This window comes from Trichomycterus rosablanca, chromosome 1, assembly GCF_030014385.1.
Source record: "Trichomycterus rosablanca isolate fTriRos1 chromosome 1, fTriRos1.hap1, whole genome shotgun sequence".
In the NCBI taxonomy this organism is placed as follows: Eukaryota; Metazoa; Chordata; class Actinopteri; order Siluriformes; family Trichomycteridae; genus Trichomycterus; species Trichomycterus rosablanca.
In genome coordinates this window covers 15,835,463-15,863,087 of record NC_085988.1, presented here as the reverse complement: position 1 = coordinate 15,863,087, position 27,625 = coordinate 15,835,463, and the positions used below count along the sequence as shown (strand labels likewise).

The 27,625-nt window shown below is 39.9% G+C and overlaps 1 protein-coding gene across 2 annotated transcripts in view; it reads left to right on the top strand.

Moving 5' to 3' along the window:
• Positions 1-795: 795 nt before the first annotated feature.
• Positions 796-27,625, top strand: part of anxa6 (annexin A6) — a 92,633-nt gene continuing 65,803 nt past the window's right edge. For both annotated transcript variants that reach the window (XM_062985938.1, XM_062985855.1), the window contains exons 1-7: positions 796-903; positions 7,557-7,613; positions 16,112-16,196; positions 18,091-18,185; positions 19,695-19,808; positions 27,359-27,449; positions 27,545-27,624. In XM_062985938.1, coding sequence (XP_062842008.1) covers positions 7,605-7,613; positions 16,112-16,196; positions 18,091-18,185; positions 19,695-19,808; positions 27,359-27,449; positions 27,545-27,624 — 474 coding nt within the window. In that variant the 5' untranslated portion in view covers positions 796-903; positions 7,557-7,604. The remainder of the gene's footprint in view (positions 904-7,556; positions 7,614-16,111; positions 16,197-18,090; positions 18,186-19,694; positions 19,809-27,358; positions 27,450-27,544; position 27,625) is intronic.

Here is a 27,625-nt window from a genome sequence, read left to right as displayed (position 1 = left end):
AAGGGAAAGAAAAGGAGGGTAAAAGAAGGGAAAAAAAGGGTAAAATAAGTGAAAGAATAGGAGGGTAAAAGAAGGGAAAGAATAGGAGGGTAAAAGAAGGGGAAGAAGAGGAGGGTAAAAGAAGGGGAAAAAAGGGTAAAATAAGTGAAAGAATAGGAGGGTAAAAGAAGGGAAAGAATAGGAGGGTAAAAGAAGGGTAAAAAAAGGGTAAAAGAAGTGAAAGAATAGGAGGGTAAAAGAAGGGAAAGAATAGGAGGGTAAAAGAAGGGAAAGAATAGGAGGGTAAAAGAAGGGAAAAAAAGGGTAAAAAGTGAAAGAATAGGAGGGTAAAAGAAGGGGAAGAATAGGAGGGTAAAATAAGTGAAAGAATAGGAGGGTAAAAGAAGGGGAAGAATAGGAGGGTAAAATAAGTGAAAGAATAGGAGGGTAAAAGAAGGGGAAGAATAGGAGGGTAAAATAAGTGAAAGAATAGGAGGGTAAAAGAAGGGGAAGAATAGGAGGGTAAAATAAGTGAAAGAATAGGAGGGTAAAAGAAGGGGAAGAATAGGAGGGTAAAAGAAGGGACAGAATAGGAGGGTAAAGTAGGGTAAAGAAGGGACAGAATATAGGAGGGTAAAATAAGGTAAAGAATAGGAGGGTAAAGAAGGGACAGAATAGGAGGGTAAAAGAAGGGAAAGAAAAGGAGGGTAAAAGAAGGGGAAGAAAAGGAGGGATAATAGGAGGGGTAATAGGAGGGGTTCGGTGTGGTGGGTGGCGCACTGACTTCATGACGTGGTGAAAGAACAGCTGCTGCTGCAATAGAGTCTCTCGATACTGAGTACTGAACCGCTCAGAAGTGTCCTCAGCTGTACTGCTTCTGTCTCAATCTGCAAACATCTAACAGAGATAAAACACACACAGGAGGTAAGATTACTCTCTACACTTACTCTTTATACTCTTCTCTTACTTATGTTTGCTCAGAAGACGCAGTTTTGCATGATTCCTGTACAGAGTTTCATTATACTGTAGGTGTGACGAAAATAACGGTGCAGGGAAATGATCAGTCATGCTGAAAGAGAAAGTTTATTATAAGCTCAGTGCAAGGACACTGAACAGCACAAATCCACAGCATACAGACATGAGAACTCAGTTTGTGTTTGTCCTTAACACTTTTAAACCTTTAATGTAATGCTAAATGTATAGATTATGCTACATCAGGTCTTTTTATCCCCACGTCACTGTGCACTATAATAAAACATCTTGCACCAACATGTTCTGGTTTGTATTGCATATTGTATATTTATAGAGTCAGATTAAATCAATGTATATGTGCACTTAAAGGAATAAAAGTACGTTTTCTCAGTTTTAAGTCAGTAGTTTTAATATTACAGTTAATTTAATGATTAATGATACGAAATGCAGGTCCCTCAGATTCAAAGGAACCAAGTAGATGTTTGTGACTTGACAAATTCGGATAAAAATTGCACGTGAAATTGTGTTATTTGTTGAATAAAGAGCAAATGTACTTTTAAGAGTTCACAAACTTTGTCATACTAATAAGAAGTAAATATATTGTAATGTGTTAAGAGTTTATATTATAAAACACCTTAAAAGAATGGCAGCCTACTCAGTAGCTCTGTGTGCCTTAATTTCCTGCAGGATTAATAAAGTATCTATCTGTCTGTCTGTCTGTCTGTCTGTCTGTCTGTCTGTCTGTCTGTCTATCTATCTATCTATCTATCTATCAAATAAGCGTAATTTATAGGCACATAGTGGCATGTTACTAGAGTAACCTTTAAAGGGAGCTTCTGACTGGGTGTGGTAGTGGTCATACCCTCCTCCCTCTCTGTCTTCATCTGCCAGTCTCTATTTTTAAACCTTGCTACCCCTCTTAAACAAACAATGCTGTGACATACTGAGGGTCTGAGCCTTTATACACTGTTGAAGTAAAATAAATATATAAATATATATATAAATAAATGAATAATACAAATAAAGAAAGCATTCTCACATAAATACATTTGGCTGGAAAATCCCCTACCTGGCAACTTTGTGAAATGCCGTCAACCAGGTGAGGTGAATAGCGCCAGTGCCCTCTGCTGTTTAAAGGAAATATCGATTCATTTTAAATGAATAACCGATTTGAATAGTGGCACATGTGCACCGATTTTTGACTGTCTTCTGGTGCATCGTTACATCCCTAGTACACACCCAACTAGCAATTAGCAAGGCTGGGAATTTGAACCCCTGATTCCAGTGGTAGTGGGCTGGCATAATTTAGTGCTGAGCCATTTAAGCACCCTTAAGAAAATATTTTAAATAAAAATATGCATCCATCAACTTAGATAATTAATTTAGTGCAGAAAGTTCTATTATGTCTGTGCTATGGCATTCGGATTTTTTATCTAGTGACTATGGTTGACTACTATTTATAAATAATTATTATTTTTATTTTTTATTTATGCATTTTCTCCCATTTTTCTCACAATTTAGCATAGTCAATCTGTCTTACGCTGCTGGGGGATCCCTGATTGCATTCGGGGTGGGTATATTGCTGCTCACGCCTCCTCAGACCTCCTTAGTGGAACCCTTTTTCACCCACGCATTCTGCACAGGTGCCTCTTTATCTGCTAATCAGGGTCCTTACACAGCGTTTGAAGACCCCACCCACATAGTTCGGTCACCCCGCCCTAGCAGAAACATGTCTGCTGCAGGCACTGCCAATTATGCCTGCTAGATGTCGTCCAGCCGACCGGTGGCAACACCGAGTTTAGAACCGAGGAGTTCAGAATCTCGACGCTGGTGTGCTAGCGGAATATCCTGCTTAGGGTTAACTTGTAACATGGAGTGTTATATGTAATGTGGTACCTTTTTAACAAAGGTGTAGGCCTAACGATTTGTCCTTAAACTTATAGTGCATTTCTCTTATAGCCTACTTTTAATAAGCATATAAATCCATACTGGCATGCTTTAGATAAAGAGCACATTTTGTAAAAGAGTGGACGGGAGTATCCTGTGAAAAACATGGCCTTGCTTTAATCTCCAGGCTTGTGGCCAAGAGACATTTTCCACCTACGCGTCAGACTGAGGGGAGCCATAATGTTGGAATTTAGGGGCGACAGCACCGTTACGCTCACTGTGTAGAGTTTGCACCGCACCATGGTTGTATATATAAGTAGTAAACATGGGTTTAATCTGAAGGTGACTAAATGCACTAAACCATGACTAGGGTCCTCTGTTGTGTCCGTGTCTGTTTTACATTAACCCGTTTGTTGGATTCCTTTCAGCTGAGTCATTCATAGACTCTGATGTTATACTGTGGAAGGATATACACTAAGTATGCTAAATCCATGCTCAGCTTTTATCCTGAAGACATTTATATCAGAATGTGCTAGAACTTTCCTTAGCCAGTTCTTTAGTTTGGATCCACCCATCATTATCCTCCAGTGTCTGTAACTTTAATTTCAGCAAATGTTTTGTCCTTCAGTAGCACTTCTTTGTTTATCATCTTCTAATCTTCTTCTGTCCTAATTCTTTATAGCCATTAGTGATCATGGTTAAGTCCTAATGTCAATATTTACATTTTCGGCATTTAGCAGATGCTTTTTATCCAAAGCAACTTACAGTACTGTGACAGTATATTGTGTAAGCAATCGAGGGTTAAGGGCCTTGCTCAAGGGCCCAACAGTGGGAACCTGGCAGTGGTGGGGCTTGAAACAGCAACCTTATGACTACCCAGTACCTCAACCACTAGGCTACAACTGATTAGATATATAAAGTCGTCCACTTTTCTACAACAGACCAGTGGTCAAGTTGTACAATGGAGTTTGCAGATGTCGTTTGATTTGTTAAAGGGAGAGTTAAGCATGTTTGTACAATACTTAAATAATCAATAAACAACAAACATTTATTTATTGCAATATATTCATATAGTCATATTGTGGGGCCAAGCAAAGCTTATAGTACTCAAAACCTTCACTATATACATGGTGAAATTAAAACTTGCTATATTCTATATAGTTATGACAGTACTGTAGAATAAGCCACAGACATATAAAAAGTAGGGATGTCCCGATCCGATCTCAAAGATCGGAATCGGGGCTGATCAAGGCATTTTTTAACTGATCGGTATCGGTTTTACTAAGGCCGATCCTAAGCCCGATCCTTTGTTTTACGTCAGCATGTCCGCTGTGTGGAAATACTTTAAATTGGAAAGTGAAACAAGTCCAACAGTGAAGTGTAATGTCTGTAATGAGAGCGTTTCACGAGGCGGTAGGAGCAGAGCTGCGTTCATTACTGTAGAATTTTACTGTTTATATGGTGGGTGAGTCGAGGATCACTCCGGTTTACAAAACAATAACTTTTAATCCCAGTATGAAAACTTCAGGACCATAACATACAGCTTTTACGAGTTTACGTGTTACAAGACTGAACGACATCTCAGTATCAAGCGCTCTGATTGGCTTAGTTATGTAACCGAGCGTCGTAGTGATGCACTCGCTTAATAAAGAAATAAATACACGGTTTATTCACAAATTGTCGGGAGCATTTAACACTTTATTAACTTCTTCTGAATAGCGGACAGCTAGAGCCAAGCATGCCATTCCATGCACTATGGAAACCCCAAAGGGTCAAAACACACTCACTTTGCGTAGAAACGTCCATCAAACCATTGTCACAATACAACCAAAGAAGAGTTTGTTACAGTTACAACACGCATACAAGTACGGTGGCTCATAAGAAACAAACCAGATATCATTTAACCAAACGATTTACAATTACTACCAATTTGATACGGCACCTAAAAAATAAACACTCAGCCGAATACAGCGAGTTTATTATTATATGATGAGAAGAGGAACCGGCTGTCCGCTAACACGGCAGAGATGCTGATTTTCCTCAAAAAAGAACCTTCACTTAATTTTGAGTGTTCTAGTTTTACTACTACAATGCTGCGCTAAGTTTGTTTACTTTTATTTTGTAAAAATAAAAGAACATTAAGCAATAGCTTGGATGCAGGCAATTTTTTTCCTACAGCACTGCAGAGCTATTCAGTTGTTAAACATATACATTGGATTAATGTGAATAACTGTAATGTACTTGAAGTGTGCACTGTGTGAACAGTATTATCTAGTTCTTATCTAGACAATATCTAGAAAATACAAGTATCGGTTTGAGACTCGGTATCGGATCGGGATCAAAATTAATGATCGGGATCGGGAACAAAAAAACGTGATCGGGACATCCCTAATAAAAAGTCCCAGTCACACAAAAAAACAAACATATTGTGATATACCAGAATCTTAAAAAATACCGTGATACAAAACTTTGGTTACACCGCCCAGACCTAAATTAATATAAATTTCTTTTATTTTCCTTTTCATTTTGCAGTTCACACCTTGCTAATGAAGTCCCGGGTGTAGCCCCACACCTTCAAGAATTAAAAATGAACTCAAGTGCAGGATGCTTAACTAAGGTAGAACGATACTGTGGCTAAAAAGCCACTTAGAAAAGAGAACACTATATGAAAAAAAAATATGGTCAAAAATTACAGGAACAAGCAACAAATGAAAGACATCCACAGCCTGCAACGGAGAAACTGGATAGAAAAGGGATAGTGAAAACTGAAAACTTGTGGTTACTCTATGACAGGCTTCTCTGGCCACCTGCAACAACTCAGTTCTCACAAAAAGGGGAAAGATAGGGAACCCACAGAACATTCCAGGCACCCTAATCTTACCAACTGGTGCAGCCCACGTACAACATGGATTTACAAGCAGGGGCCGCTCTGGAAAATCTCCAAGGCAATTCACTCATGCAGGGCAGTTCCATCATGAGGCCTGAAAGTGCCAAGCAAGCTTTATATCTCCATGTCCTTAGAGACTGCCATGCAAAAAAAATCATATGTTTGCATTCTAGGTTCATGTGATCAACAGCAATCTTCATTCAAGCTTTAAGGTGTTGATTTTGTATGCAGTCGAGTTTACACACACATATACAGTTGAAGTTAAATGTTTGTATATTCCTGAAGGAGACTTGTATGTCATTTCATGCCTAAAGTAATAAAAAGCCCACTTGGCTGTGTACACTAGCTTCTAATTCATGACCTGGTTTGGTTGGTTCTTGGATTGCATCTGACTGTCCATAATTGTTTTCTGTTCAACCTAAAGACACCATGTTCCATGTATTTTTTACTCACAAAATGTTATTTGTACAGATGATCCTGGGACCTGTAATTGCTAGGTACAACTAGTCCTATTTATCCAGGCACATAAAAGTCACCATATGAGTCATCATATTTACTGATAAGGAATTAGAAGGCCAAACTTTTTGGCTGCTTCCGTGTTTTGGGTTCACCACAGAGAATCATTCCGGTGTACATACCTAATCTGGCTTAGTTTTACATTGGGTGCCCTTCCTGACGCAACCCTCCTATTTTTTCCAGGCTTGGGACTGGCACTGAGAGCACACTGACAAGTGCCCCTCTAAATACTTTGCTTCTGCAACCACCCTCCCTGCCCTACCCAGACATAACCAGTCATGTCTATGTAGAAGCCTGACAGGCTGACATTGTAAAATGCAATAAAGGATCTGTAAGATTCTGTAAGAATCTGTGATGTGTTAATTCTCCTAAATCTTTATTAAACAGGAAAAAGCAGAATTAAAATATTTCCAATGGTGGCGCAGCTGTAAAAACACATGCTGGAACCAGAGCTGGGATCTCAAATACATCGTATTGAGTCTCAGCTCTGCCTGCTGGCTAGGCTGAGCGGCCACATGAACAACGATTGGCCTGTTGTTCAGATATGGGTGGGATTAAGCCAGATAGGGTCTCTCTCATAACGAATGCAATTACGGCCTCTGCTGGCTGATTGATGGCGTCTGCACAGAGATGAGAAAATAGTGCTGTCAGGGTGTGTCTCTCCGTAACCAGTGCTGAGCTGCACTGCACTCGTCAAAGTGTAGGTGATAAGATGCATACGTGGAAAATTAAAGTGTTACAGCAGCAGTTCACAAACATCACAAACACATTTGTGTAGTGCAAAAACAGACTGAAGGAAGGTATTTTAATAAAATAAAATAAAACTACAATAAAATAATAATACTAAATAAATAAAATACTAAATAAAATAAAGATTAATAAAAATAAATATAAAAAAATATAAAAACTTAAGAAACACAAAAAATAAAAGACTAAAGATTAAATGGTGCAATTTAAAAGAAAACTTATGGTGTGCAGTTGTGCATTGTGCAAATAATAATGTTTCTAGTGAGGTTTCATAACAATATGAATAAAACTTTTACAGATTATGCTAATTAAAATGTAATAGCAGTAGGAGTAATCATAAATATAAAAAACAGTAAGATAACTAGTTTTTTTCAGTTTTACTGGGAATATTTTGTTGTTTTTATAATGGTTAGGAATTCTTCATGTAGGACAAACAGAAGAACCTATTTGGATGTTAATTAAAACCTTTATTGAAGCGTAGACACTCTGTGTAATTTACACATTTTAAATCCAACCTTCTTACATTGTCTCTTCTACCAAATTACTAATATTATTTTTTTTCTTTTAGGTTCAGTTCGGTTTATCATTCCATCGATAACCTTTAAGTGCAGACAACATGGGCAAGGTAAGCCAAAGCTGCTGTGTTACATAAATATACGCATGTGTTGTGCTTGGTTATGTTTTAATAAATTATGTTCATTTGTTGAGATGGTATCCTGTACAGACTCGGACTAAACGTCTCCGCAGTGCACTTTTGCTGTGCTGCTGGCGTGTAAGATGTCAGGACTATTCCCTGTGGAGTTATGAATTAATCGGACAGCTGGACACAAATGGTTCCTATGAAATCATTGCATTGGATAGACATTGCAATTAGGTGGAGCTCTGGCAGTTAAAGCTGAACAAATACTTGGAATGTCCATCTAGGTCAAGGCAGACTTGGAGTTTCAGGGGACTTGATGATGGGAACACACTTGTTGTCCAAAAAATATCTTTCACAAAGTTGATTTTTTTTGTTGGGTCAAAGTATACACACATAAATTTGGTGATGTAGAGTGTTCTATAATTGAATTTAACTTTGGAGACTTCTTGGTGCCTATATAAATAGAGCTACACCAAGAAAGTACTACAATGGTTTCTACACTTCCAACTATCTGCGCCACCTCTACCCTCCACCCTTGGTGTGGGCACAGCAGGTTAGGACCTTACTGTTGTGAGAAAAACCCAATTGGTCACTTTTTTTGCATTTCCCCCCAATATTCCCCACAATCTAGTCGTTTCCAAATACCTGATTGCTTTACGCTTCCTCTCTACCCATGTTGACCTCCATTCTGACCGAGGAGAGCGAGACTGACACACACCCCCTCAGACACGTGTGCAGTAGCCTACTGCATCTTTTCACCTTTCACCTGCAAGGCGAGTTCACCGACCAATTATTGTTCGTGTTGGCACCCAGCCTGCTGAGTAGCAGAGCTGAGATTCGAACAGACGAGTTTGAGATGTCAGTTCTGGTGTGCCAGCGTGTTTTACCGCTGTGCCACCTGAGCGTCCCAGTTGTCACTTTTTATGATGAGCTATAATTTGTCTGGAAGGTCAGATGTAATACAATCAAAAGATGGTTCTTGGATTATATGATGATTATTAGTGCAGTTCTGTTTGGGTCTTCTGTCTTGTTCATATGAAGACAGAGAGCAGCAGCTTTCTAAGCCTGTGGAGATGTCAAACTAACTTGACTGTGGAAAGTATCACCTGTTTTAGCAGCTTCTAGTTTTTCAGACCTGTTTTTTCTTTTGTTTCTTGGATTACATTTGACCATCTGGGTGTATTTCTGCCAGCACGATGGCACAGTAGGTAGTATGGGTTCTGCACACCTTTAGGCTCCTGACATTTGCAGCATTTTAAGCGCTGTTATCCAGAATGACTAAGTAAACCTTCCCTTACTCTAGTACAAATAGACACCAGTCTAAATTCCTGAAATCCTGGTTAAAAGACAGAAGAAACAACTAAAATAAGGTGATATTCATAAGTGCAGTTTTCATTCCCTGTTTGTTTCTATTTAAGTGTTTAGTAAAGAAGTCGTGAAGGTCTTTAGTCGTCTTTTAAAGAGGACAAGAAACTTAGCAGACTGTCAGGGTTGGATGCCAGAGGGGATTCCTCATAACTGATGCAATTACGACCTCTGCTGGCTGATCGATGGCGCCTGCACAGAGACGAGGGATAATGGAGATCAGTGCTTGACTCTCTGTGTGTAAGACTGAGCCCCATATGAACTCATCTTGTGAAGGTGAAAAGATGCAGTCGACTACTGCACACGTGTCGGAGGGGGCATGTGTTAGCCTCGGCTCTCCTCGGTCAGTAGTGGAGGTTAGCAGCACTGGAATGGAAGCGGAATGCAATCTGGTAATTGGATACAACCAGACCACCTTGGTGCTAGTACACAGAAGAGACTTGATGCCTTTCTTTCATGAGTTCTGAGGTGGGTCAAGACAAAGCAGACATAAATTATGCAGAACAAAATAAGGTTTGGTAAGTCCTAAAGGGAGGATTGGGGCGGCATGGTGGCTCGGTGGGTAGCACTGTCGCCTCACAGCAGGAAGGTCCTGGGTTTGATCCCCAGGTTGAGCAGTCTGGGTCCTTTCTGTGTGTGTTTACTCTGGGTGCTCCGGTTTCCTCCCTCAGTCCAAAGACGTGCAAGTGAGGTGAATTGGAGATAGAAAATTGTCCATGACTGTGTTTGACATTAAAGACTTAAACTAATGGATCTTGCGTAACCAGTAACTACTGTTTCTGTCATGAATGTAACTAAAGTGTGTAAATCATGGTGTTAAAATCCTAATAAATAGCGGTGGGGTGAATTGGCAAATGTTAATCAAATTAAGTCAAGTCAAATTTATTTGTATAGCACTTTTTAGAATAGACGTTGTCTCAAAGCAGAACCGATAAACCAAAAACCCCTGTTGAGCAAGCCAAGGGTGACAGGGGCAAGGAAACCCCCCTTAAATTACAAGAAGAAACCTTGAGAGGAACCAGACTCAGCAGGCACCCATCCTCCTTGAGTGGCCATGATGCTTCTATATTATGGCACCCGGCTTTTGCTTACAACTTTATATTCTGCACTGTCTCTTCTTTATGTCCAGTTCAGACGTGTAGATACAGTTACTGAAAGTGTGTGGGATGTTTGTTGGGGTCAGTGTTGCTAGGGACTTTGTTAGCGTGAACTGCCCCTCCTCACAGCTGTCCTCTCGACTGATGGGACACAGACAGTCTTGGCAGAAAACTCTGAGTATGAACAGAGACGCCAGGCTGGGGGGGGGGGGTTCTGGCTCTTGGCCACGACGCAGCAGAAAGGCAGCTAAGGAGGAATCGAAGAAGGTGAACAGAGGAAGTAGAAGTGCACAGTCATGGAGCATTTTTGCTCAGTCAGACAGTGCATTGAGGGAACAATATGGCTGTAGATTAGATGAGGAAGGGTGTAAGCTGAGACCCATCTTGCTTCAAACACACACACACTGTAAGCGATGAAGCCAGGAGGCAGCTGTAGACTTGGACAGGTGTCAGCTGTTTGCTCACCGTTTTAGCTGCAAAGGCTGGATAATTTCAGCTGAAGCAACACTGTAAAAAAAAGGGGCTCAAGGTCACTTATGTTATTTTACAAATGTACACACATACACGTGGGAATACACAGCTATGTGTGACCAAAAACCTCGGTGAAGAACAAGGGAAGTGAGCCATTACTCTGAGAACCTAACTTTATGAAGCAAAGCTAATTGCCTACTTTGGCTACTACATGTTAATAATTAGACTGCCACCTTTTTCTGAGTTGGGTGGGTCTGATTTTGGGTTAGCTGGTGTAAATTTGACCCTTTCCACCGACAAGACTGGTGTAGCTAACCTGACCACCAGAGAACAAGCTTACATACACACCAGCAGCATGTCTTTATTTATAATTTTTTTATTAGCATTTTTCTTTTGCGTTCTCATAAAGTTACTTTCACTTCCCTATTACAATTTTTCTGCTGCTTGCACTGCTCACACACTGGCCGAGGAGGGCTGCAGACTAGGACCTGCCCTCTCTTTACACTGCCTGGGGTAGGTTCTCATAGAGAGCTGGACACTATAAAGCAGTGGTCTTCAACCACCGGTACGTGTGTCATTTATTAACGGGCTGCACAGAAAGAATAAATAATTTGAGATTGCTACAAAAGCAATGAAAACACTGCTTCCATTTCCAACACACCCCGAGTGTTATTGTCTCCTATCACCACTAGGTGGGAGCGTCTCATTTCAGCCAAAAAAGTTCAGGGTTTCTGCGGATCCTGCCGATCCGTGAAATTATATCTTATATGAAACCGGTCCGTGGTGCATAAAAGGTTGGGGATCGCTCCTATAAATCGTGTCATATGTCGTGTTAACTACTTATCCTAGTGTCTTGACCAGACAGCAGGAGAAAAACAAAAACTTAATCTGACCATCCCTCCCTCAGACATGATGCAAAATAGACCGGTAGCACTAACTCCAAGCGCTAACTCTCTAGGCCAGGGGTTTTCAACCTTTTTGGACATGCGCCCCCCTTCGTGTGCCATCCTTTTTGGACACCCCACCCCCACTTCCCCCTTCCCAACTTGCGCCACGCCCCATCCCCTTCGTCAACCACCGCACAGAAATCGTTGAGAAAGCTTCTGACAAGCTAAAAGAACGTAATTAATGTTGTGCACATTATATAATTTTGTTGATTGAAAATATTATTTTAAAAAGATAATATCGTCCGACCCCATCTGAGCCGATTCTATCAGCACATTAAATAAATTCGTGGTTCACTTTGGTAAATCATAAGCGGTTGTTGCTTTTTGATGTAGATGAGAGCAGAAAACGTTACTACACAGAGCATAGACAAAAGTTCATCAATTACTAAGTTGGTTAGTTCGGGATCATCTGCTCTGACTGAAAACGTTTAGCTCCACAGGCAGAACGGCTCTGACTCGGTTACCGCTCTGTGGTAATACTCAGTATAATTAAGCCTGAGCTTTTTAAGGTAAGCGAGTCACACAAAATGTTCTGTAGTAGTTGGTGTTTATTTACAACCGCAACATTCATTATAACAGTAAACACGGAGAGATGACTGAGAAAAGAAACTTACGCTTAAAATGAATTGACTCCCGAGTCACTTATAATCGATACTGTGAAGAGAGCGTCTCTCTTAAAGACACAAACACGTCCTATAACAGCGGTCGTTGCTTTTGACACCGGTTTATCTTCGCTCTGAGCCCTATTTTGAAGGTTTTTTTCAGACGGAACTGAATAACATTAAACGTGCGTGTGAGCGTGGTCAGTTAGAGTAATGAAATATGTCTCCCGTGGGTGAAAAATGAATTGCTTTAGCTTTAGAAGTAAAAAAATCTCGTAATGCCACGCCCCCTGGTCAGGCACTCGCGCCCCCCCAGACAAGTACAGGTTGAAAACCCCTGCTCTAGGCACTCATATGGCACAGTAAAACACACTAGTATACCAGAGTGAGTTTAAATCTCAGCTCTGCTACCGGCAGGTTGGGTTCCTTCATGGACAATGATTGACTCATCCGTTGAGTTGGATTCCAGATGGGATTCCTCACAACAGATGCAATTACAACCTCTGCTGGCTGATCGATGGTGCCTGTACAGAGACGGGGGATAATAGGGATTGGTGCGTGACTCTCTGCACTCAAGACTGAGCCCCATATAAACTTGTCTAGGTAAAAAGATGCAGTCGGCTACTGCACAGGTGTCGGAGGGGGCGTGTGTTGGTCACGGCTCTCGTCAGCGAGGACAGGAATCAGCAAAAGTAGAGAGGAAGTGAAATGCAATCAGGTAACTAAATATGACTAGATTGAGAATGAAAATTGGGGCAGAAAAAGTCTCTGTATTGGTGAGTTTGTGTATTAGACTTGTGTGCTCTAGTCAGTTATTTTAACACTAACCTCCGATGCATATAATAGAGGCAGGACAGCAAATGCGATGTGAAATGACAATGTATTTGTATTTTGCTTTTTGGTAGAGCCTTGATATGTTGGCTTTGAAATATTTAGCTGGTATTTGCTGATGCGGTGGTAGACTGTGTTAAGTGACAACAGTTTTCCGAAGTTCTCCCAGCCTATATTTGATATATTTATTACAGAAACATGATGGTCTGAATGCCAATGCGGTTCACACTTTTTACAGTTGTTTTCAGCCTTGTCCCTACATGAAGTCAGATTTTTCACAATACATTTACATTTATGGCACTTAGCATTTGCTTTTATCCAAAGTGACTTACAAATGTGTCAGTATACAATCTAAGCAATTAAGGACCTTAAAACTCAAGGCTCAAGGGCTCAAGTGCAAGGCTTCCTTAACTGCTACCACCACCCACAATATTAGATTTAATAGATAGTAAAAGAGTTCTTCAAAAATCTTTCAATAGTGATAAACTGTAACCCATCTTGGCTTGCAAACACTGAGCCTTTAATGTGCCCTACTCTGATACCCAATCATATTTCCCTTACTTCTCAATTCACCTGCTTACTGGGAAAATTTCACAATGGTGAGTTTGTAACAATTATTTTGCCCCGTCCCTGGTAATTTACACTAGAAATATTGATACATAATCAATTACTACCCAGAATGTGTAGATATAGTCATATTCCAATATTCTAAGAATACTACTACACTGATCAGGCATAACATTATGACCACCTTCCTAATATTGTGTTGATCCCCCTTTTGCTGCCTCAAACACAACAAACTGTGATGCACTGTGTATTCTGACACCTTTCTATCAGAACCAGCATTAACTTCTTTAGCAGTTTGAGCTACAGTAGCTCGTCTGTTGGATCGGACCACACGGGCCAGCCTTCGCTCCCCGCGTGCATCAGTGAGCCATTTGGCCCTTGTCAAACTCACTCAAATCCTTACACTCGTCTGCTTCTAACTCTGAGGATAAAATGGTCACTTGCTGCCTAATATATCCCACCCACTAACAGGTGTTTAAGATAATCAGCGTTATTCACTTTACTTGTCATAATGTTAAGCCTGGTCGGTGTATATTGGAATGTTACTGGAAAGTGGTGTACGTGACTATAAGTGTGTCAATTACATTTTATTAATTTCAAAACCCAGTTCTAGCTGATGTTCTAGGTTCTTATGTCCTAGCCAAGAAATCTTTGTTAACAAGGATATCTTCCTCTGCTTTACAAGGTCATTGATGTATAAAGGGTGATTATTTTCTTTGCGTCTTATCGCATTCACAGTTTCTATGTGAGGCTTTGTCAGTGTGATTCTTCTCTGCAGACAACAATAAAGCCTTTTTCTACTTATAATCCAGTCTCAGAGGTATTTCATTGGGGTTTTTTCTCTACCACAAAGACAGCAAATGAAAACTGTATTATATTTACAAAATACAATTAATTTTGAATTAAGTTTAAAGAGAATTAACTAGTCACAGATTCAATTTTTATTGCATTTTCCCTAATTTTATTGCAAATGTCCCAATGTTGTTCCTAATTGAATTGAATTGTCCCTTAGCAGGTAAAAGTTTGTTTTTCTACCTGACCTTGTCAAAATACAATTATTCCAAGCTAAATACCATTATAGAACTTTCTACACCACCAACTTAATAATCAAATCATTAATAATGTAAATGTTTTGGATTTTGTTTTGGATGGACTAAGGTCATCGAGATGGATTATTTTACCCTGTGTCTCAGTTTACTTCTGTTTTGGTGGACTGTCGGTAATTGTCATGAAGACAGTTGGAAAATGGTGCATTGTCACATGACACTTTCCTATTGTTATTTGTGACTTTTGTTTGGGATGCCATGTGTCAAGTTACTACCTACTGTTGACCCTGCAGAGAAAAGGCAGCACGTACTAGCATTAGCAGACTGCTGTTCCAACTGGTTATAGCATTTTTTTGTGTTTTTATGGTTTTTTTGTATGGTTCTTGTGTTTTCATGGTGACCATCAGAACTAGCATATAAAGTCAAAATGCTGGTTGATGACCATAAACCAGCACAACTACTGTATATAAAAACAGAAATGCAAAACCATCATAAAACACAAAACCATAACAACAACAACGAATGCTGGTTGATGACCAGCAAAACCATCATAAAACACATCAAATGCTGGTTAATAACCAGGAAAACCATCATAAAACACAACAAACACTGGTTAATAACCAGCAAAACCATCATAAAACACAACAAACACTGGTTAATAACCAGCAAAACCATAAAAACAACAACGAATGCTGGTTGCTGACCAGCAAAACCATCATAAAACACAACAAACACTGGTTAATGACCAGCAAAACCATAAATACAACAACGAATGCTGGTTAATAACCAGCAAAACCATCATAAAACACAACAAACACTGGTTAATAACCAGCAAAACTATAAAAACAACAACGAATGCTGGTTGATGACCAGCAAAACCATCATAAAACACAACAAACACTGGTTAATGACCAGCAAAACTATAAAAACAACAACGAATGCTGGTTGATGACCAGCAAAACCATCATAAAACACAACAAACACTGGTTAATGACCAGCAAAACCATAAAAACAACAACGAATGCTGGTTGATGACCAGCAAAACCATCATAAAACACAACAAACACTGGTTAATAACCAGCAAAACCATCATAAAACACAACAAACACTGGTTAATAACCAGCAAAACCATAAAAACAACAACAAATTCTGGTTGATGACCAGCAAAACCATCATAAAACACATCAAATGCTGGTTGATGATCAGCAAAACCATCATAAAACCATCATAAAATAATATAAAACCATTAAATAAAATAAAACCATCATAAAATTACTGTCTTGACTTTTTCAGATTATGTCGTATGTTTTAGCCTGAATAAAATGATTACCCATGATATGCACATGTGTCCTGCCTCTTCTGTCCTTCAGTCATCACAGTGTTATTGTTCTGCAGAACACTGGAGTGTACAATATTTCTGCACTAGCAGATAAAATTACATGAAGTTACTTCTAAATGTTTGCATAAGTTAAACAGTGATTGATGTGTTGGTTATTGTTTAATAAGATAATCAGTGCAGTCAAGGGTGAAACTATCTCATCATATGTTTTCTCTTAGGGATTCAGAGGCACAGTGGTAGACTTCCCAGGATTTGATGCTAACAGCGATGCTGAATCTCTCTACAATGCTATGAAAGGTTTTGGTAAGTACCTGGACCACACTCCACTATCAGATTCATAATCTGATCATCTGATAAGATTTTGCCTTCTGGGCCTCATTAATGCTATATTTATCGAATGCTCCCAATTGAAACTAAAAGTAAATTAAGTTATTTTATAAAAAATTAAATGATGTACAAATACCACAACATTTCCTCGAAAAGGATTAAAAGTTACTGGTCATTAACAGGTCCAATACTGGGGTTAACACAGTCCGTTCCAAAGCTCCTACATGTAATAAGACATCAAGAGATGTGTGCAACGGTTAAGTTGGAAACTCATATTTATAATAATTCTAATAGCACATGAATGCAGCCTAAGTCCTGGAGTGAGTGTTACGACCCGTGATCTGCCTGTACCATCAAGTGTTGTCACAATTCCTAAATAATTTCCAACAGGAATGCTTCACAGGCAGCACTAAGCTATCTGGTTTCTTTCCACCTCAAAAGCATGCAGAATGTGGATTGGCTTTTCTTAATTCCCCTGTGTATAAGTAAGTAGATAGATTAGTTTGTTTTGCTTCGATGTGGAATATCGTGCTGTCCAGGTTTGAGCGTAACTATGTCCACCTACACATATACAGCAATTACTGTATTATACCGGTTTATAACATGCATAAAGCACCCTGCCAGTGCATGATAATATTGATTACAATATTTTTAAAAATAATTCTAAGAAACTGTCTCAGAGTTTTTTTTTATTCTACTTCATCTGCATTGACTGTTTGACCAACTGCTTCCATCCACAACCCTCTAAACGAGTCCTACACATTGTACGGTTGTGAACAGTAGTGGTTATTTACCATCAGATCTCAAAAAAGAACTGGTCACATGACCAAATGTCCATACCACTAAACAAATCTTCAGAAGAAAACATGTCACCCTTTTGTAGTATTAGGTTTTCTTCATGACAGATCAGGGTGGTCATTTTTCTCTTTGGCCAGGAAAACGCAATGTTATCGTTTCCAAAAATAATAAAAGGTGGATTCATCAGACCACAGCACACGTTTCGACTTGGCATCAGGCAGGGAGGACACTATTAATAGCTATAAACAGGAATGCCACCACAGTTTATCGACTGGGCCCCCAGGAATGTAGAACCACAGGAGCAGGAGTGTTTCATTAGGTGCAGAGAATGCTTTAATGTGCCGTAAAAATGAAATCAATGCCTTTACCACCCCTGCTGGCCAACATTTTACATTGACATTTTCAGCATTTAGCAGACGCTTTTATCCAAAGCGACTTACACAATGAGCAGAACACGATGAGCAATTGAGGGTTAAGGGCCTTGCTCAGGGACCCAACAGTGGCAACTTGGTGGTGGCGGGGCTTGAACCGGCAACCTTCTGTTTACTAGTCCAGTACCTTAACCTTTGAGCTATCACTGGCCCCAACATGGGCACAACATCACATTTACATGTAGATAGATAGGTGGATAGATGGATGGATATATAGATAGATGGATGGAAGGATGGATGGATGGATACTTTATTGATCCCGAAGGAAATTAAAGCCCCAGTAGCATAATACAGCAAATAATTGAAAGTATGAAACAAAACAAAAGCAAACAGAAAAACTGAGTAGTTCTTGTATTATACAGAAAATGGATAACTGGTAAATGTAATGACTGGTAAATGTAAAGTACTATTAAATGTACTGTTAAATGTAAAGTACTGTTGTACTTAAACATGTTCATTATGCATTAAACAGCAAACTGAACAAATGATTAACATGTTTTTTGACATCAGACACAGACGAAAGCAGCATTTAGCTAATAAATGGCTTACAAGAAAGCCTACAAAAACATATCCACATATATCACCCAAACGTTTAATAAAGTCTCTGTTATATCTAAACCTGTTTGTTTTTAATGCTTTAGGGAGTGACAAAGAAGCCATTTTGGACCTGGTTACCTCCAGAAGCAACGCTCAGAGACAGGAAATCCGCTCCGCCTACAAATCACTCTATGGAAAGGTACTGGATCATTTCCAGCTCTCTGCTAAAAAGCTTCTCAGCTAATAAAAACAGCACAAAGATAAAGGCCTTACAGGAAGAATGCACTACACAGATACACTATGTGGACAAAAGTATTGGGACACCCCTTTAATTACTGAATTCATGTGTTTCATCCAAACAATTATTAACAGGTGTAATAAATTATTATCTTCAAATGATTAAATTAAAATCATATGCTTCCAAATTTGCAGCAACAGTTTAGGGAAGGCTGTTTCCTGTTCCAGCATGACTGTGCCCCTGTTCACAAAGTAAGGTCTAAAAAGACATGAAGAAAAGCTCAGTTTAAAGAAACTCCAGTGGCCTGAACAGAGCCCCACTGAACAGCTTTGGAATGAACTGGATTATCAACTGAGGCATTTGTGACCATGTTCTTTTGACTATATAGGCACAAATTCCCACAGGCATACTTCAAAGCCTTGTGAGAAGCCTTCTCAGAGAAGTGCCTATTGTTCTAGCTGAAAAGATCATATAGAGGTCTCTGTATTTTAATATCATTTATTTTTTGAAATGGGATGTCCAACAAGCTCATGGTCAGGTGTCCAAATACTTTTGTTCATATAATGTACATTTACATTTACATTTACATTTTCAGCATTTAGCAGATGCTCTTATCCAGAGCGACTTACAGAAGTGCTTCCATTTCAAGGGCCAAACTAAGTTAAAGCACCTTAAAAAATAATCTATGATTATGTCCCCATTGTTATTTTGTTTTTATTTAAATAACACTCATCAATCTTTTTATTAGATACATTTGTTATTTTATAAGCTACACCTACCATACAGATGAACTTTGTTTGTTACCCTCTGTTACCCTATTTATCAGTCAAAAGGGCCCCACATAGGACCCCCAATGACCAGATGTTTGAATATTAGACTGTGACTGAGAATAGTCCACCAACCTAAAAAATATCCAGCCAACAGCGCCCCATGGGCAGCGTCTTGTGACCACTGATGAAGGTCTAGAAGATGACCAACTCAAACAGCAGCAATAGATGAACGATCCTCTCTAACTTTACATTTACAAGGTGAACCAACTAGGTAGGAGTGTCTAATAGAGTGGACAGTGAGTGGACACGGTATTTAAAAACTCCAGCAGTGCTGCTGTGTCTGATCCACTCATACCAGCACAACACACACTAACACACCACCACCATGTCAGTGTCACTGCGGTGCTGAGAATCATCCACCACCCAAATAATACCTGCTCTGTGGTGGTCCTGGGAGAGTCCTATTGAAGAACAGCATAATAATAGGGGGCTAACAAAGCATGCAGAGAAACAGATGGACTACAGTCAGTAATTGTAGAACTACAAAGTGCTTCTATATGGTAAGTGGAGCTGATAAAATAGACAGTGTGTGTAGAAACAAGGAGGTTGATCAGTGTATACATATATATCTATGTATAACTATAGTCTCTAACTGTACACCTACAGTGCTAACATGGAATATAAACATTCTTTATTCCAGGATCTGATTGATGATCTCAAATATGAACTGACTGGAAAATTTGAGCGTCTGATTGTGAGTTTAATGAGACCCCCGGCTTACCACGATGCCAAAGAAATCAAGGACGCCATCAAGGTAAGCAAAAAAGATTCAAATGCAGTGGCAGGTTTGTGGTTTAGTTCACTTGCATGGTTTGCACATTCTGTTGAAGCTTTGGAATATGGTTTTACACTGCATACAGAGCACTCCAGTAGTGATCCGACAATGCTTTCATCATAATATTGCTCCTCTATGCTCAAAGTGGGCTGTTCCACAGTATGTAAAGTGTTTTACCCACGATGCACTACATGACATTCTCTTGTTCCTGTTCTCTCGACAGGTCTAGTACAAGACAAGTAACGTTATTGCTGACCTAAGTAGCCTTAATTTAGGATGTAATACTTAATGATTTGCTGATGCTGGCTGATACACAGTGAATACAACATGTAAATAAGAGAAGTACTGGCACTTCTTTTCTTACTTCAGGCACTAAAAGTTAAAATTATGTAAAAAAAAAAAAAAGAACACATTTTGTCCCTAAAGGTGACGAAATTCAATCTCAGTGTCAATCCAAATCATGTTTCTGTGTTAAATCACATTCCATTGCATTATTAGCAAAGTAGCTTGCATGCCGTTTAATATATTAGCATGCTTGCTACACTTGCCTACTTTGAGTTTACTGATAATTTTAGTTATTGTTATTCTACACTTCAGATTTGTACTTTACCTGGACTGGTTTACTCATATTAAATTAATTAAATCAGCCTGTTTAGTTTGTAATGTTTGCTTCTGCTTTGTTTTCCTCTGGAGCAACAAGGCTAATTTAGCAACAAATTATGTGTTAGCCTTACTCTAAATCATTTCTGTACATAAACAAACCCACATATACTTATTACAAAGAAACCTGGGTGTATTAACATGCACAGAATAGTCAAATAAATACAAGAAATCAACACTGGGCAAAAATTGAATTACTAATTACATTCATTATAGTAATCTGATTATGGGAGACTGGAAAATTTCAGTGAGTCAGTAATTTGATTCCTCGGACATGTGGTGTTTAGAACCTGTTGTGAATCTCTTTACAATACATTTTAAATAAAGTACATTATTTTTAAATAAAGTATTATAATTTAAATAAAGTAGATTGTATTCAACTGAAGTCTTATGCAAAAGTTTTGTTACCCTTATTTAATTTATATTAAATAAACACAATCTGTTCTGTGAATTAAAAAGGGACCTCAGTACCTTTGCCCATAACTTTGGCAAATGTTGGATCTATTTTTTACACTGTTGCAGTGTCAGATCAAGATAATAATTCAGTCTGGCAATAGGCTAAGTCCAGATTCCATAGAAATTTGACGTGTTGACCGATGGGTCCAAGTTTTGTCGTCTTGGCTGAACACCAATTCTTGAACTTGCGCGATGTTGTCGTAACAACGAACACTTTCCGGTCGGCCGCTTCACTTTTGTCTTTTTCTTACACAGCAATTTTTAAGTCCTCCTTTTTTTCCCAGTTGTTCTCTGGAGTGTCAGCAAGTGAATTCATCTCATACAGTTTCTAACCTTCAAGCAGATACATGTTCTAAATTTAAATTCTGTCCTCAGTGGTAAAACCATTTTGTGTGTAATATTGTCGTCTGCTGCTGTTTTTTTTTTTCCTTTATGCATTTTCTCCCCTTTTTCTCCCTTTTAGCACGTCCAATTGCCCCATTGCATCATGCTTCCTCTCCACCAATGCCGATCCCCGCTCTAATTGAGGAGAACGAAGCTAACCCACGCCCCCTCCGACACGTGCATTTTATCACCTACACTTTGACGAGTGCAGTGCAGCCTAGCTGCGTGTACGGAGAGACACACCCTGAGAACACTCTTTTCTCATCTCTGTGCAGGCGCCATCAATCAGCCAGCAGAGGTCGTAATTGCATTAGTCATGAGAGAGAGACCCTATCCGGCTGAGACCCTATCCGGCTTAGTCCCACCCATATGAACAACAGGCCAATCGTTGTTCAAGGCAGAGCTGAGATTCGATACGATGTATTCGAGATCCCAGCTCTGGTTCCAGCGTGTGTTTTTACCGCTGCGACACCTGAGCGGCCACCGTTGCCTGCTGCTGTTGAGCTGATAGTAGAGCTGAGATCTGAACTCAAAAGCTCGAGATCTTAGCACTGGTGGGCTAGCACGTTTTATCGCATTTGTTTTTTGTACATAACCCACAACGTTTTCTGTGCTGATTGCAGTGATTTGCGCCTGATACTTAGACTTAGAGACATTGTACATCTATCCTACATGCCTTCTTGCTATGAATTAAACCTTGTGGTGTTTTATTTGTTTGGTTTTTATTGTGAACTTTTGCATTGAACTGTATTTATGAATGTTGATTGTCTGCTTTACTGACTGGTTATTCTGTGTATCTGTTTTTATTAATGCTGCCATTAGGGAGCGGTAAGTGAACTATCTTTATAAAGAATAAGGAATTAAGTCTAGTTTTTTACAATTTAGTTACTGTTCTCTACCTGTCCTTGACTTTACTTTACTATTCCAATCTGTGAATTACACTGATCAGCAATAACATTAAAACCACCTTCTTGTTTCTACACTCACTGTCCATTTTATCAGCTCCACTTACCATATAGAAGCACTTTGTAGTTCTACAATTACTGACTGTAGTCCATCTGTTTCTCTGCATGCTTTGTTAGCCCCCTTTCATGCTGTTCTTCAATGGTCAGGACCCCCACAAGGCCACCACAGAGCAGGTTTTATTTGGGTGGTGGATGATTCTCAGCCCAGCAGTGACACTGACATGGTGGTGGTGTGTTAGTGTGTGTTGTGCTGGTATGAGTGGATCAGACACAGGATCAGAGTTTTTAAATACCTTGTCCACTCACTGTCCACTCTATTAGACACTCCTACCTAGTTGGTCCACCTTGTAGATGTAAAGTCAGAGACGATCACTCATCATGCTGCTGTTTGAGTTGGTCATCTTCTATACCAGGGGTATTCAACTAAAATTTGAAGAGGTCCAGTTAGAGAAAATTTCTTGAAGCAAAGGTCCGGAATGTTTAACTATATATACAGTATATACTGTGTATATATATATATAGCATTTAGCGGACACTTTTATCCAAAGCGACTTACACAATGAGCAATTGAGGGTTAAGGGCCTTACTCAGGGACCCAACAGTGGCAACTTGGTGGTGGTGGGGCTTGAACCGGCAACCTTCTGTTTATTAGTCCAGTACCTTAACCACTGAGCTATCACTGCATAACATATAATATATATATATATATATTATATATATATAAGTAGCCTAGTAGTTGTATCAACATCTGCATGTAATCAATAACTGACTGTCAAATCAAATGTCTGTTTGTTTATTAGGATTATAACGTCATGTTTTACACTTTGGTTACATTCATGACAGGAACAGTAGTTACTCATTACACAAGGTTCATCAGTTCACAAGTTTATATCCAACACAGTCATGGACAATTCAGTGTCTCCAATTCACCTCACTTGCACGTCTTTGTACTGTGGGAGGAAACCGGAGCACCGAAGGAAACCCATGCAGACACGGGGAGAACATGCAAACTCCACACAGAGAGGACCCGGGCCGCCCCACCTTATCAAACCGTTCTCTTATCAAATTAGGAGAAAATAAAAATAAATTGTGCTCCAGTGGGAAGTAAGAACAGAGATGAGTCTCTCCATCACGGATTAAATGCTGTAATTTCGCTGTACACGTTTCTTTTTTGGAGAGCGCTATTTGTCTCCTGTCTCACTCGTCTTTTCTCAACTTTCTCCTGCACAGTCGTCTGTATCTCTCCCTTCGTTTGTTCTACGTTCGCTATCTTTCTTTTTCTTTCCACCGTCTTTTCACATGTAACTCGCCTCTAACTCTCTCATCTGTCTGCACTGTAGAGTTGCAGTGGTTACCGACTGGAATGCACAGACTTGATTGGCTGAGTGGTGTCACGTGATCTCTGGTGTCTGTGCGTTTTCTCATCCACTAAACCGCTACCGTAAATGGTACAGAAGCTGCGCCGGTTAAAATAGAAGCGCTCCGTCAGGTTTCAAATCATAACTTTCTGTTTTGGTTGTAGGTCCGGGTCCGTATGGGACAGCTTCTGGGTCCGGACCCGGACCGCGGTCCGCCTGTTAGTGACCTCTGTTCTATACCTTCATCAGTGGTCACAGGACACTGCCCACGGGGCGCTGTTGGCTGGATATGGTTTGTGGTCTATTCTCAGTCCAGCAGTGATCAGCGCTGCTGTGTCTGATCCACTCATACCAGCACAACACACACTAACACACCACCACCATGTCAGTGTCACTGCAGTGCTGAGAATGATCCACCACCCAAATAATACCTACTCTGCAGTGGTCCTGGAAGAGTCCTGACCATTGAAGAACAGCATGAAAGAGGGCTAACAAAGCATGCAGAGAAACAGATGGACTACAGTCAGTAATTGTAGAACTACAAAGCGCTTCTATATGATAAGTGAAGCTGATAAAATGGACAGTGTAGAAACAAGGAGGTGGTTTTAATGTTATGACTGATTGGTGTACCTCTCTAGTTCATTTAATATCTGTTCAGTGGGGCTGAATTCATGACTCTTTAAGCTGATCTTTACTTCATGTCTTTATAGATCTTGCTTTGTGCACAGGGGGAGCACAGTCATGCTGGAACTAAAAATTACCCTCCCTAAACTGTTGCTGCAAATTTGGAAGCATATAATACATAATTTATTTTATATAATTTATATAATAATTTATTACATTTGTTATCAATGACTGTGGCTGAAACGCATTAACTCATGGAAGAAAGGGTGTCCCAATACTTTTGTCCATATAGTATAGTTCTGATGTTGTATCCAGCTCTATGAAAATCTATTTGAAAAACATATTACAACATATTTCCTTTTTAATATTTGTGGTTGGGGGCAGTTGCATCAGATCAGTTTTTTCTGATTATGTTCTGCTTCTTTCTGACTTTTACTTTACCCAACAAACTTTACTTTTACAGCAAGAGGAAATGATAAGGGGACGTCCATGAGGGGGTAATTTAAACAATACTGGGAACGGGCCAAGCTCAGGTTTTTTAGCAGCTATTAATCATGTCTCACATTAGTTTTACAGCCGAAGGTTCAGTCGGGTTAATGTGGCTGAGGAATTTAAACAATGTAGAATGATTAATCATCATCTGTGGGACCCTAACGAAAAAACCCCTAAATGTTTTTAGAGTTTCTGACAGACTTTAGTTTAAAGATGGGACCAAACTAATCCTACAGTTCCAAATTCATAAGATTTAAATTGTTTGGCATTTTGAGAAGAATGTTACAGTCCTCTCACACCATCCTGTTTGGGATGTGAATCGTTTTCTTGCCCAGTGTCTCCACGCTGTACACACTGCCCACAGTTAGTCACTTATAAACGTCTCAGTGTTCAGCTCAACTGCTGAAATATGACAGTGCTGTAGTGTTCAAATAACTGTTTTGGCTTAACATGGCCCTGAAGTGTAAAAAGTAAAGTTAAAAGATTAGCAATTCTCGACTTTGGCGCCCAGGTGGCGCAGCGGGATATTACGCTAGCACACCAGCACCGAGTTTCTGATCTCCTCGGTTCGAAACTCGGTGTTGCCACCGGTCGGCTGGCCGCCATCTAGTGGGCATAATTGGCAGTGTCTGCAGCAGATACTAATTGGCCACCATATCTGCAGGTTGGGGGCCGGATTAAGTGTGGGTGGGTGGGTGTTCATACGTTGTGTAAGGACAGGCGAGAAGAGGAGGGCTGTACACGTGTTGGAAGAGGCGTGTACAGTGACGTGCTCTCCTCGGATGCAATCTGGTATCTCTCAGCAGCAGAAGACAAAATTGAGTGTGCTAAATTGGAAGGAAAATGGGGAGAAAATGCATTAAAAAAAACAATTCTCGACGATACACAAAGAAAAAATGCTATGTATGCTCTGGTTGCTAAAATATTGTTACATCTTTATAAACAGTAAAATACGCTAGCACACCAGAGCTGGGATTTTGAATACATCGTATCGAATCTCAGCTCTGCCAGCTCAGCTGGGCGGCTATATGAACAACGTTTGGCTGTTGTTCATCCAGGTAGGGAGCCGGATAGGGATCAAGGTGTGTTTCTCCAGGCACAAGGCTGATCGCATATGAACTCGCCTTGTGCAGAAAAGATGTAGTCGGCAACTGCACACGTGTCGGGGGGGACGTGTGTCAGTTCGCTGTCCTCAATCGGGGTGGGGGTCAGCACCAGTACAGAAGAAGCGTAACACAGTTGGGTAAAAATTGGACGCGCTAAAGATCGGGTGAAAAGTCTCTTTTTAACCAATTAAACGTGTACCAGTGGTACACTATGGGCAAAAGTATTGGGACACCCCTTATAACTTGAATTTATGTACAGCCACAACAATTGCTAACAGGTGTAATAAATCAGTTATATAAAGGAAATTATTTGCTTCCAACTTTGCAGCAACAGTTTAGGGAAGGCTCTATCCTGTTCCAACATGAATGTGCCCAATGCACAAAGCAAGCTCTATAAGTAAGAAAAGCTTGCTTTAAAGAAATTCCAGTGGCCAGCACAGAGCCCTGACCTCATTAATTAACATTTTCGGCATTTAGCAGACGCTTTTATACAAAGCGACTTACAGTATACAGTCTAAGCAATTTAGGGTTAAGGGCCTTGCTCAAGGGCCCAACAGTGGCAGCCTGGCAGAGGTGGGAATTGAATCGGCAACTTTCTGCTTAACCGCTAGGCCAGTTGACCCCAACCACCGGGGGTCATTTATTACTGGGCCGCACAGAAAGAATAAGTAATTAGAGATCGCTAGAAAAGCTGTTTTCACTGCTTCTATTTCACTGTTATTGTCTTTTTGTCAGGTGAAAGCAGCTTCTCGTTGCAGCGAAAAAAGCTCATTTTATACCATTTGTGAGCAATATTATTAAATCCTCCCTTCCCCGCCGGCCTGTGAAATTATATCTTATATGAAACCGGTCCGTGGTGCAAAAAAGGTTGAAAAACGCTGCGCTACGCTACAACTACCTCATTCCCACTGAACAGCTTTAGAATGAACTGGAACATCAGCTGAGTTGATACAAGAACCCAGTTATACAAATTCTCTTTTCACAAACCATGACCTACTTAGACATCCTGTTCCAAAGTCATGGGTATAAGTATAGTGTTTGCTCTCACTATACAAATGTCACAGCCTACTATATTCTGGGAAGTGTGTCTGTAGGAGTTTGTGCCCATGAGCATCTGTGAGGTCAGGCATTGATGCAAAACAGCCTAAAATTTATGTTCTGATTTCTTTGTAGACTGATCAGTAGAATTGAGGTTAGAGCCACCAAAGTTCCTTCAAACCAAACCAAAAGTCAAACTGGAGCAGGAAAGGGCCTTCCTCAAACTACTGAAGCAAAGTTTAAAGCATGAAGTACATTTTTTTCTCCATAATTCTATACCTATTAGCAAGGAGTGTGGCTAAAACACCTAAACTCAATAATTAGGAGAGGTGTCCACATACAGTACTTCTAGCCATGTAGTCTATATAGGATTGGATTGATTGAAGATCGTGCAGAACAAGGTTTTGTGATTGACTCATTTATTATTATTATTATGTTCTCTGAAGGGAACAGGTACTGATGAGAAATGTCTGATTGAAATACTCGCCTCAAGAACAAACGAACAGATTCACAACATGGTGGCAGCATACAGAGACGGTAAGTTCAGCCCAGAAGCAGATTTCTATCAGCTGAGACACAATTCTGAAGTCTCCTACCTGTTTTATGACAGTTGTGCTCTTATAATGTTTCAGCCTATGGTAGGGAGCTTGAGGAGGACGTTATTGGAGACACATCAGGACATTTCAAGAAGATGCTGGTCGTGTTGCTTCAGG